Source organism: Sphaerodactylus townsendi, linkage group LG03 (genome assembly GCF_021028975.2).
Source record: "Sphaerodactylus townsendi isolate TG3544 linkage group LG03, MPM_Stown_v2.3, whole genome shotgun sequence".
NCBI classification, from domain to species: Eukaryota; Metazoa; Chordata; class Lepidosauria; order Squamata; family Sphaerodactylidae; genus Sphaerodactylus; species Sphaerodactylus townsendi.
This window is the reverse complement of record NC_059427.1, coordinates 179,174,863-179,186,940: the sequence shown is the minus strand read 5'-3', so window position 1 is coordinate 179,186,940 and position 12,078 is coordinate 179,174,863. Positions and strand designations below refer to the sequence as shown.

Here is a 12,078-nt window from a genome sequence, read left to right as displayed (position 1 = left end):
CACCTTTATTAGATGCCCTCATTCTAGCATTTTGGGAGAAAAAGTTCTCTCTGTCATCTCTGTCCATCCATTGCATACTTTTATTGTACGATTCATACTCTTTTCTAAACTGAAAAGTCCCAGACTCTTCAGCCATTCCTCCCAAGGAAGGTGCCCCAACCCCCTAATCATCTCCGTTTTCCTCTTGTATACTTTTGTCAGCTGTGTCCTGCAATGTCCTTTTTGAGATGTGGCGACCAGGAATGCACACAGTGTTCCAAATGACACAGATGTATACAGGGGCAATATAATATTGGCTGTTTTATTTTCAATCTCTTTTCTAATAATCCTCAACATAGAGTGTGCCTTTTTTTACCACTGCAGCACACTGGATTGGCACTTCCATTGAGCTATAACCCCCCAAAAAATATTTTTCCCTCTCAGTCTCAACAAGTTGAAACTCCATTAGCCTACACTTGAAGTTGGGATTTTTTGGTCCTGTATATCACCTTATACTTACTGACACTGAACTTCATCTGTCAGATAGTTGCCCACCCAATCTGCGGAGATTCTTCTGGAGCTTTTCATGATCATCCTTGGTTTTTACCACCATCTCTACCCTCTGTCCTGTCTATAAAGCTTATACCCAGGGATGACTATCCCATAGATTTCCCCCATTCGACACTGTTTCTGAGCTACCCACTATATCTCAATTGTCATTTAGCACCAAGAACAAACTGATAGCTAGACAACTGTGACAAGCTGGCAGTCCTAGTAAGAACTAATAAGAAAGTAGCACCTCTAGAGTTGCCAACAACCCGGATAAAAATGTTCTGCCTCTTTAACAGAGGACTGATGTGCGGAAATGGGCAGGTGAAACATTTTATGGCGTGGAACTAAATAATATCACCTAGTAATTGACATCCCATTGAACTGACTGGACTGTGTGGCCATGATCTGGTACACAGGTGTCAAACTCGCAGCCCTCCAAATGTTCATGAACTACAATTCCCACCAGCCCTTGCCAGTATAGCCATGTTGGGAGGGACTGATGGGAATTGTAGTTCATGAACATCTGGAGGGCCGTGAGTTTGACACCCCTGCATGGTAGTTTTAGCTCCTAATGTTTCACCTGCATCTATGGGTGGCACCTTCAGAGGTATGCCATGATAAAATGTGTTTCTCTCTGTGGCATAGAGTGGAGTGCGTCATGAAGAGAAACATATCTTACTGTGACATGCATCTAAAGATGCCAGCCATAGATAAGGACACAAAGCTAAAGCTACCAGACCATGGCCACATGGCCCGGAAAACCCACAACAGCCAGTTGATTCCGGCCATGAAAGCCTTCAACATTGAGCAGCTACTAAAAGGAAAAGGATTTTTCTCTCTCTAGGTTGTTGGCAACATTAAGCATCTCCCATCTTCTGCTCTTAGCCCTGTTTCCCATCCCCCACCCCTGCATAGGGGTCAGCAATTTAAATTATTTTCACCCTAGCTTTCAAACCAGGTGAAGAGTTTTGCACATTTTTAGTTTCCTCACTTCTAAGTCCCCGTTTCAGAGTTGCTTGTATTTTGCTCCCTCTAGTGGTTGATTTGCCATAAAGAAGCCTTATATGAAGCATATCTTCCTGCAGATTTAAACGGCAGGTTTTCATACTGCATTAAAGCTGCTTTATGTTGAACTGACCTCTACGGGGAGCAAAATACCAGAAGAACTGACCCATGTAGAAACGGGAATTTAAAAGCAAGGAAACTGAGAACGTGGAAAAGCCCAGTCCCTCGGAAGCCTGGGAAATGTAGTTCAGAAGTCGGGCTAGGGATCTCTCCAAGACAATTCTCCAAATGTTACTAAACTACAGTTCCTAGAATTCTTTGGGTAAAGCCATTAAGGTTAAAGGTATAAAATCTATATAATTTGCAGTGGAGAGAGACATAAAGCCCGAGAATGGAACTAGCTAGTACAATTGAACCACAGAATTCTCCTTGCCTCCCCGAAACAACCTCTTCTTCTTTGGGCTCTGCCTTTCACTTTTCTCTCTTCTATCCCTCTCATCACTCCTGTTTGATGCCCATCACTGCCAGCCCCCGCACCCGCTTCCCCTGATGGGTCTTGACATGCTTGGCCAAGTGGTCGCTCCGCATAAACCTCTTGGGGCACAGCTGGCACCTGAAGCGCTTCTCTCCCGTGTGCGTCCGAAGGTGTCTCTGCAGCTCATCAGAACGGGTGAAGCTTTTCCCACAGTAGAGCCAAGAGCAGATGAAGGGGCGCTCTCCCGCATGCCAACGCAGGTGGGCCTTCAGATGGGACGTCTTGCCGTAGACCTTGCCGCAACCCGGTAGGTGGCACACGTGTTGTTTCTTCCTGCCTGGCTCCTCATTAGCCCCGTTTGCCGCCTGGCAATTGGGACATCTGCAGCGACGACAGCGGCGGGTCGTCCCCAGTAGCCCCTTGGCTGATCCCTGCAGGAAGGTGGCAAGGGGTGGCTGGGGGCTGAGGACCAGTGGCCGGCCTAGCGAGAAGTTGCCTGGTTGCGGCATGCTCCACCAAGAGGTATCATCAGCGGATGCCAGGCCAGGGCCTGCTGGGCCTAGAGGCCGTGGGCCTGGTAAAAAAGTAGTAAACTCCTGGCCCTCTTGGAAGGCATACGAGGAGGGCACAGTGGGCGCCAACATCTTGATGGGCGACAGCTCAAACGAGTAGGGGGGTTCAGCTGGTGGTGTCAGCGGCAGTTCGTGGGCAATGCTTCCACTGGTGCTTGAGGCCATCTGGTATGGCATCTTGGGCAACCCAAAAGCCATGCTGTGGGAGCCGGGTGGTACTTCATTGCTCCACAGCTGGAACATCCCCACCGACTCATAAGCTTCGGGTGAGGTGGGTGAGCAGAGAGGCGCTGAGGGAGTAGCTAAAAAGGCCCAAGTGGGATGGCAGGCGCTGGGGTCGTCTGGGGATGAGTTGGGTGTCCGATCCTGAGGTAAAGAAAGACAGGAACGAAGCAGGAGTACAGATTTTAACCATCTCCGGTGACAACAGGATTCTACCCAAGCGTACTATTTCCTCACTTGTGGTCTTACAGCAAACAGAATTATTTCCCCCAGTTTTTTGTAACCCTTGTAGTACACTGTTGTGGGTAATTCATTACATTTTCCAACTCTGGGTTGAGAACTTCCTGGAGGTAGGGTGTGTGTGTGGGGGGGGGGGTGGGGGGGTGGGGGTGGAGTGTGTGTGTGTGCGTGCGTGCGTGCGTGCGTGCGTGCGTGCGTGCGTGTCTTGGAAGGGGAGAAACTGCAGCAGCGTATAATGCCAAAGAGTATATCCTCCAAAGCAGTTATTTGCTCCAAGGGAATTGATCTCTGTAACCTGGGGATCGGTTGCCATCTTAGGAGATCTTCAGACCGCCCCTGGATGTTGGCAATCTTTATTCGGAGTGCCTGCACCACTGAATAAATCAACCACTTAACGTGGGGCTAAAATAAACAGACGTTTTGTGGAACCTTAAAAGATCAACCATTGGCTAAACATTAGTATACTTCATCAGATGCAATTACAGATCCTTACTTCTGGCTCATTTTATGCAAGCGCAATTGTAAAGTACAGAGTGGGGTGTGTTAGGTAAATTTCAGATCTAACCAGAAAAATACAGAGACCATTCACTAATTATGCAAGAACAGCTGTAGGGTGTATAGTCCCAGGTTGGCTTTATTTATTTGTTGGTTTGTTTTATAATTCACTTTAGAGGCTGCCCTCCCCCTAATGCGCTCAGGGCATCTTAACAGCATGTCTGTAACATCATTCACAACTCATAAAATCACAATTAAGGATTCCCGGCATAGTAGAAGATGATGGTGATTTTGGATTTATATCCCACCTTTCTCTCCTGCAAGGCTAACAAGCTCCTTTCCCTTCCTCTCCCCACAACAGACACCTTGTGAGGTAGGTGCGGCCGAGAGATTTCTGAGAGAACTGTGACTAGCCCAAGGTCACCCAGCATAAGAACATAAGAACTTAAGAACAAACCAGCTGGATCAGACCAGAGTCCATCTAGTCTAGCACTCTGCTCCTCGCAGTGGCCCACCAGGTGCCTTTGGGAGCTCACATGCAGGATGTGAAAGCAATAGCCTGTTGCTGCTGCTGCTCCTGAGCACCTGGACTGTTAAGGCATTTGCAATCTCAGATCAAAGAGGATCAAGATTAGTAGCCATAAATCGACTTCTCCATAAATCTGTCCAAGCCACTTTTAAAGCTATCCAGCAGAAATATAGGACTGCAGAAACACATCTGGTTCACCAGATAAACCTCTGCCACTCAGGTGAAGGAGTGGGGAATCAAACCTGGTTTTCCAGATAAGAATCCACCTGCTCTTAACCACTACACCACATTGGCTCTCAGAAAAGGGCAGGGCGAGTAAAGGGAGGCCAGCTTTTGATGGAATGCCACAGCTCCATCTTGCAGGCCCTGCAGAATTGTGGTAAGTCCCATAGGGCCTGAATCTCATTTGACAGAACATTCCACCAGGCAAGGGCCAAAAGAAAAAGAGCGGCCCTGCTCAGAAACAGCCAGCAGTCTTCTGGGCCTGGGATCACCCATAGGCTGTTCTCCATAGAGTGAAGCACTCTTGGAGAGGAGATCCCGCACGTATGAGCGTCCCAGACCACTCAGGGCTCTAAAGGTTGGCACCAGACCCTTGGACCTGACTTAGTATTGGAAGCCAATACAGCTGGCAGAGCACTGGACAAATGTGCTCACCCCACGAGGTCCCCATGCAGCTGCATTTTGAGCCAGCTGGCATTTCCAAGTCAGTCTCGAGGGCAAGCCAACGTACAGCAAGTTACAATAGTCCAGGGGTAGGGAACCTGCGGCTCTCCAGATGTTCAGGAACTACAATTCCCATCAGCCTCTGTCAGCATGGCCAATTGGCCATGCTGGTAGGGGCTGATGGGAATTGTAGTTCCTGAACATCTGGAGAGCCGCAGGTTCCCTACCCCTGCAATAGTCTAACATGGAGGTTGTGTGAATCACCATGGCTAGGTTAGGGTGCTACAGATGGTATACTAGTAACCTGGCCTGGTGAAGATGGTAACATGCAAGTTGGATTACATTTGCAAGTTGAGCCTCCATAGATAAGGAGGCATCAAGAAACACTCCCAAACTCCTGATTGTCAACAGCAGTTTTAGGTGAACTCCATCAAGAACTGGGAGGTGACCATTTCCCTCCCTGTTACCATGGACCAGCCATAGGGCCTCTGTCTTTGGAGCAGCAGTAGCGTAGTGGTTAAGAGCAGGTGTACTCTAATCTGGAGGAACTGGGTTTGATTCCCCACTCTGCCACCTAAGCTCTGGAGGCTTATTTGGGGAATTCAGATTAGCCTGTACTCTCCAACACACGCCAGCTGTGAGGGGGGAAGGGAAAGGAGATTGTAAGCCCCTTTGAGTCTCCTGCAGGAGAGAAAGGGGGGATATAAATCCAAACTCTTCTTCTCTTCTTCTAACCTTAGGCTCCTCACAGTTCTTCTGAGCTCTCTCAGCCCCACCTACCTCACAGGGTGTTTCTTGTGAGGGAAGAAGGGTAAGGAGATTGTAAGCCCCTTTGAGTCTCCTACAGGAGAGAAAAGGGGGATATAAATCCAACTTTTCTTCTTCTTTGATGGATTTAACTTCAGTAGGCTCTGTTTCAACAGCCACCCATCAACAGATACTGCTGGATATTGTCAGCGTACTGATGACAACCTACCCTGAAACTGGACTAGAGGGGCAAGAGGGTGCACGTACATGTTAAACAACATTGGGGAGAGGATCACCACATGTGAGATGCCACACACCAGCCAGTATCGTGGTGATGTTAGAGCAACCAAAGCTGTCTCCATCTCATGGAAAGATGAAAGCTGGTTTGAAATGGGTCCAGTACCAATGTATCCTCCAAAAAACCTTGGAGCTGTTCTGCAGCCTGACCCAGGATTGCAAGATGGGACACTGGGCGGTAGTTGGATAGATCAGAAGGATCCAGTCTTACCTGTCTTACTTTGCATCTAGAGTTGTCAATAGACCTGGAGAAAAATGTCCTGTCCCTTTAATAGAGGCTCAAAGTGTTGAAATGAGCAGCTGACGCTTCTCATGGCATGGAGGTTAAATCACATCCCCTGATAGGTAACACACTAGTCTCCGTTAAAGAGATCAGCCCTACTGTTCACAGAACAATCTTGTGTGGTAGGCTGGGATGAGTGAAAAGGAAGGTGACTTCATAAAGGCAAGCGATAATCCATGATAGTAGACCGTAATATAGGTAAGGGGCTGTTTAAAAATGTGAACAAATGTTTGTTACCCCCTAAGATCTTCCAAGGAGAGAGAAAGGCAACTGCCAGCTTCTTGTTAAATATCAGCTTTATTGTTCTCCTGTGGGATTCCTGTCCCAAACACAAATCCACTCACTTCTGCCAGACACATAAAGGCTGTGCTGGACTGATCCATTCTGTTTGGCTTGCAGTATCCACTCAGATGGTTTCTGAATGGAGAGCAAGCGACTTTAAAGCAACGGGACTTACTTTTGAGAAAACATGCGTAGGAAACGTGGTGCATAAGAGCACCTTGGGGAATTAGTTATACTGAGATTCCCAAGCTGAATGCTTGGAAAAGAAAGATATTGCCAATGGGGTTGAAGCATGCCTTAACAAATCGAGTGCTATATTAGACGCAGCCATAATTTCTGTCTCCTTCAGAGAGGGGAGGCCTATGAAATTTTATGTAACTACCACATCCATGCAGTAATATCGGGGGAAGAGGGGAAGAGATTCCCTGGTGATCCTTGCAGCATCCTTACTTCTGCCTCAGCAAGAGCTGACCGTGGCAGGGGGAACCCTAGAAGAATCATGTTCCTAGAAGTGAAGAGGCATCACCCAACAGCTAGCTGCTCAGTTAAAAGCTTATAACTTTGAATGAAGAACGTCCAGTGGTGGGATTCAAATAATTTAACAGCTGGTTGTTCGCAAGCACCATTTTAACAACCGGTTCTGCCGAAGTGGTGCGAACCGGCTGAATCCCACCACTGAGAACGTCCCAGGTTAAATCCTCCCATCATAAAGATTCAAGGGACCCAATTCTAAGAAAGTTGCCGAGCCGCTGTGGATCAGAATAGAAAATACTAAGGTAGGTTGTCTGATTCCATATAAGGCAGCTTTATATGTTCACCTGTTATCTACACAGTTCAGATTGAACGGGAGAAAAGATGATCAGCGAGGGGGTTGGGGGAAGGTTGAGGGGATTAACTGGCCTGTCTCTGATATGCAAGGAAGATGTCTGTCTATCATTTTGAGAACCAACTGAGGAAAACATATAGCTCTGTAAGAAGGAAAAGGAGGAGTTTGGATTTATACCTCACCCTTTCTCTCCTGTAAGGTGGCTTACAAGCTCCTTTCTCTTCCTCTCCCCACAACAGACACCTTGTGAGGTAGGTGCGGCCGAGAGAGTTCTGAAGAACTGTGACTAGCCCAAGGTCACCCAGCAGGAATGTAGGAGTGTGGAAACACATCTGGTTCACCAGATAAGCCTCCACCACTCAGGTGGAGAAGTGGGGAATCAAACCTGGTTCTCCAGATCAGAATCCACCTGCTCTTGACCGCTACACCATGCTGTAAGTGAGATATCTTCCTCCAGTTTTAATCTGGAAAAGCATTGTACCCCAGATACCAAAAATCTGGGATATAGTGATATAGAAGAAGCTGTTTTGGCAAGGGGCAAATCTTTGGGTATTCTCTAATGTGAGAAGGTAATATCAGTACTGGGACATACCTATCAAGATAATTGAGAGAAAAAATGTGTAACAAAGAGGTTGTCCAAAAAGTTTCCTTCTTCCTCAGATGCTACACCATGTTGTGGCAACGAGATTATTGGCAACCAAAGAAGCAATAAACTATAAATAGTTAAGAATGGTTTGGGTTTAATATTAGCAAAGTAAGCAAGGAGATGTAAAAAAAAATGCTTATTTTTGTACCAAACAGGTCCCCATTTATCTTGCTTTAGATCTCTCGATGTCATATGAATACACATGTGGTTAATTTCAGGATGTAATTGATGATTTGATTTTACTGATAATTTTGTGCGTCTATTAAAATTAATTTTTCAAAAACTGTTGGTTCCAGAAAAGAGCAGGATTGGGTTTTTTATTTTATTTTAAAATGCTTAAGTTTGTGACTTCTATTAGGTTAATTTGGTCAGGTCTAACAGTATGCAAAGCTTTTGAAGGGTGTTCAAAAGCTTTGCATACTGTTAGACCTGACCAAATTAACCTAATAGAAGTCACAAACTTAAGCATTAAGGGTGTTCTTTGCTATGCAGAATAGTCAACGTAGCTAATTTCAGCTACCTTGTTTACTTCCTTAATGCTAGACAGAGAGCCTTAGGTATTAATAGGATTTTGAGAGGGGGAGACAGAAAGAGAGGAAGTGACAGCAGTGTTAAAGTTGGACAGTAGTCAAAGTTAGATATATACAATTTTTAAAAAGAGAGACTGTGGAACATGTGAACCACACATCAACCATGGAGAATAATTCTCCATCATTCAGAGCATGATACTTATTCAAATAGTTTCCAGATGCCAACAGGGGCAGTGTGGTATAGTGGTTAGAATGTTGGAGAAGATTCAGGGAGTCCTGAATTTGAATCCCCACTCTACCATGCAAACTTGCAGGATGCCTTTGGGCCAGTCATTGTCTTTCAACTAAACCTATCTCACAGGGTTGTTGTGCTGATAAAACTGAAGAGGGCAGAATACTGTTGTAAGTTGCTTTGGGTCTTCATTGTGGGGTAATGCGGGGGGGGGGGTTGTATAGAAATCTCAATAAATAAATAAAAATCTGAGAAATAGAGACAAGTCTCAAGCTACTCAGTTAATTTCATGGTGGTACAGGGTTTTGAATTCAAGTCTTCTCCTGATTCAATATCCCAACCACTATACTGCTCAGTCTTTTCCAGACTCCTCAAGTGGCTATCAGCCATTTGAAGTATAACTTGCTGTGCCTTGATTTGGATGGCCCAGGTTACCCAGATCTCCACAGATCTCAGAAGCCAGCCAGTCCTGGCTAATACTTGGATGGGAAACCACCAAGGAATACCAGGATCACTATGCAGAGGAAGTCAATGGCAAACTACCTCTGGTAGCCTTATTTTGAAAACCGTACTGGGTTGCCATAAGTCAGCTCCAACTTGACTGCACTTTCTCTCTCTCTCTCTCACTCACTCACTCACACACACACACACCCCTCTCATTGCTATATTTTGGCAAGGGGTCATGCTTAATGGTAAAGTCTCTGCTTTGTATGCAGAAGGTTGCAGGCTCAATTTTCAGCATCTCCAGGTCACAGGTGATGTGAAACACCCTGGAGAGCCATCGTCAGTTTGAATAAATACTGACCTTGATAGACCAATGGTCCAATTCAGTAGAAGACAGCTTCATCTGTTTATCCCGCCAATCCCTTCAGCCTTGAACTCATCCGGTGGCTTTTTAAATCCAACCACTGCATCTCACCTTCAGCCCTCACTGGCCGTGGTTTTTGCAAGGACTGAATTAGTTTTTGGAAGATGCTCCGAACATTATAAAGCCCAGTCTAAATGCTAAATATTATTATTAAACAGGGATATTTTAGCCGCATGCGGTTTTAGCAACTTGATCTAAGTACCATAATCACACACACAAATCCTATCCCAGCATGGGTATGGCAGATCTTAAGGGACCCCTTGGTTTCCTGGAGAGATCCATACCATCTTGGTCCCAAGGAGGAAAGCAAGTAAAGCAATTTCTTGACTGGACTTTAGTTTGTTTTAAATGACGGAAAAACAAGTGCATAGCCAATACATGCAGTTAACACAAATAAAATATTGCTATCGGAGAGAGTACATCAGGATTTCCTTATCGCATTAATCCTGACAATTGTTAAAGAAACACTTGAATAGCAATCCTAATAGAAAAATCCATATTGGGTCCCAAGGTGGGCAACCCTATTGAAGTCGCGATCAAATTCTGTTTATGTTCATTTTCCCATGTATAAAGTATGCCTACCATTGTATTTCCAACATCCTGATTTCAGAGAGCTCATATTGCAAGAAGCAGGGGTATTCATTGTCATTGTTATCCCTCCAAGATCCTAGCTGAAAGCTCCGGATTAAAAATTAACACTTTGGGATCTGCTGTCCTGCCAGTGCCAATATCCCAACTGAATGACTACAGGGCCCAAAGAAAGAGCACCCCCTTTCAATTATTCAAATAATCTCAACCTCACACCATGGTGCCATATTTTGACGAGTGGTCCGGTGTTTGTAAAAACACCTTGTCTGATGAAGCATCCTCTCTGTCAGAATTACTGCCTGGGTAGTCTTCAAAAAATCGGGCATGGTTGTAGCAGCCCTGTGCCTGCGCAAAGTGTAACTGATCTGGGAAGTTGGAATGGATATGTGCTAGAAGTTTGGATGATTGCCCTAATCGTGGATGATTCTGCAGCACCAGTCAGACAAACAAACTCAGCACGGTTTAAGACCTTTACAGGAATCCCAAACTAGCCACTGCTCTGAGCATCAGTTCTGCGTCCGTCAGTGCCATCCAAATATAGATTAGATGGGCAGATGAATCAAATATACATAGATTATTAGATGTCTCATCCTTTGGGTTGCATTCAATTACTTGCTTAATCCGCCTTGAGTCTCAGCGAGAAAAGCAAACATAAATTCAGAATTGCCACTTTCCCCCCCCCCCCCCCCGCAACCATGCTCCTCTGCTTTTAACAACTGCATGCCATGCAGAAGAATCAAGAGGTGCAGCTTTCTCAATCATCCCACCTTCGTGCCTGGCAAACTTCACCTGATGAGTTTCAACCTGGCAAAAGGCTCCAAGCGCCCCCCCCCCCCCCCGGTTTTCTTACTTTTGTCCCAAAGATTCCCTCCTTACCTGTAAGAAGGAATAGAAAATATGATCCGAATTGTGGACGTCCAGGGCTGCCATGGGTTGGGAGCGTCACTGAAAACTACCCATGAAGAGGGCTCAGGGATTAGGGATCATGACCCCCCCGCCCCAATACCCACGCTGGTCTCCAGCCGAGCAGGCAAAATGCGCGCCTCTCTCTTTCTCTTTGCCGTATGAAGTCCTTCTGATCTCCCCACCCCGTCAATCTGCATCTTCCCCCCCCCCCTTGATCATATTCTCCCACACACGCTCCCCCCCCCCCCCCCATTTGGGTTCTTGTTTTTTGGCATCCCTTCAGCCAATCAGGAGTGGTGATTGGAGCCGCCTTTGAAGTCGGGCGAGGGAGCCAATCATTAAAATAGATTGAATGATTTCAAAGAGGGGCCTGGCTAGATCTCCTTTAAGTGCCGGTCTCCCCTGCTGGGGGGCTTGTTATGGATGCAAAAGGGGGGGGCTGATTGGGCTTGTAGGATCAAGACAGCGAGGGGCTTCTCTTTTTATCTCTTTAAAGAGACCCTGCAAAAGGGGGGGGGGTATAGAATTTCTAAACACAGTCATGAGCGGGTGTGTTTGTGTGTGGGAATAAATGTGCTGTACAGCTCCTAGCACATGCCAACCTGTCTTCGTGACATCATCCCTGTTGAGGTGAAGATTGTTTACTGTTCTTGCTTCTGCCCTCTTTCGAAGGATCCGTGTGCACGGAGCATGCATTTGCGTACCTTTTTCAGACATGAACAGCTATTCAGTTCAAGTTTGCTGTACCCATCTAGACTGTGTATGTGCATAAGTTGGCTCATTTTCACACCTCGTGTGAGCGTTCTTGCAACACTCATGCCAGGACATGCTATAGGGACCAACAATTGTCCAGCATATGGGTTCCAAATGGAATGAATATGCCAGGGTCCCCTAACCTTTTTGACACTTTGGGTACCTTTGGAATTCTGGTACCATGTGGTGGGTGAGGCCTACAAATGGCTGCCAGAAAATGGCTACTTGTAGGAGTCAGTCACACAATGAATGCTGCACCTGAGGTTCACTAAAGATCCTTACGCTGTGGTTCCAGCTGCTGCCGAAGCAATTTATTTTAAAATCTGCACAGGCAATCAAATCTCCAATAGTCGATCAGATGTCTTGCTGGGCCCTGCTCCCTTTC

General features: G+C 46.2%; 1 protein-coding gene across 1 annotated transcript; it reads right to left on the bottom strand.

Moving 5' to 3' along the window:
- Nucleotides 1–1,384: 1,384 nt before the first annotated feature.
- On the bottom strand, nucleotides 1,385–11,022 carry LOC125429838 (transcription factor Sp5-like). Its single transcript, XM_048491361.1, has 2 exons — nucleotides 10,911–11,022; nucleotides 1,385–2,949 (listed from the first exon to the last, which is right to left on the bottom strand). The coding sequence occupies exons 1-2, from the start codon at nucleotides 10,962–10,964 to the stop codon at nucleotides 2,035–2,037; spliced, it is 969 nt and encodes a 322-aa protein (XP_048347318.1). The 5' UTR covers nucleotides 10,965–11,022; the 3' UTR covers nucleotides 1,385–2,034.
- Nucleotides 11,023–12,078: the final 1,056 nt, after the last annotated feature.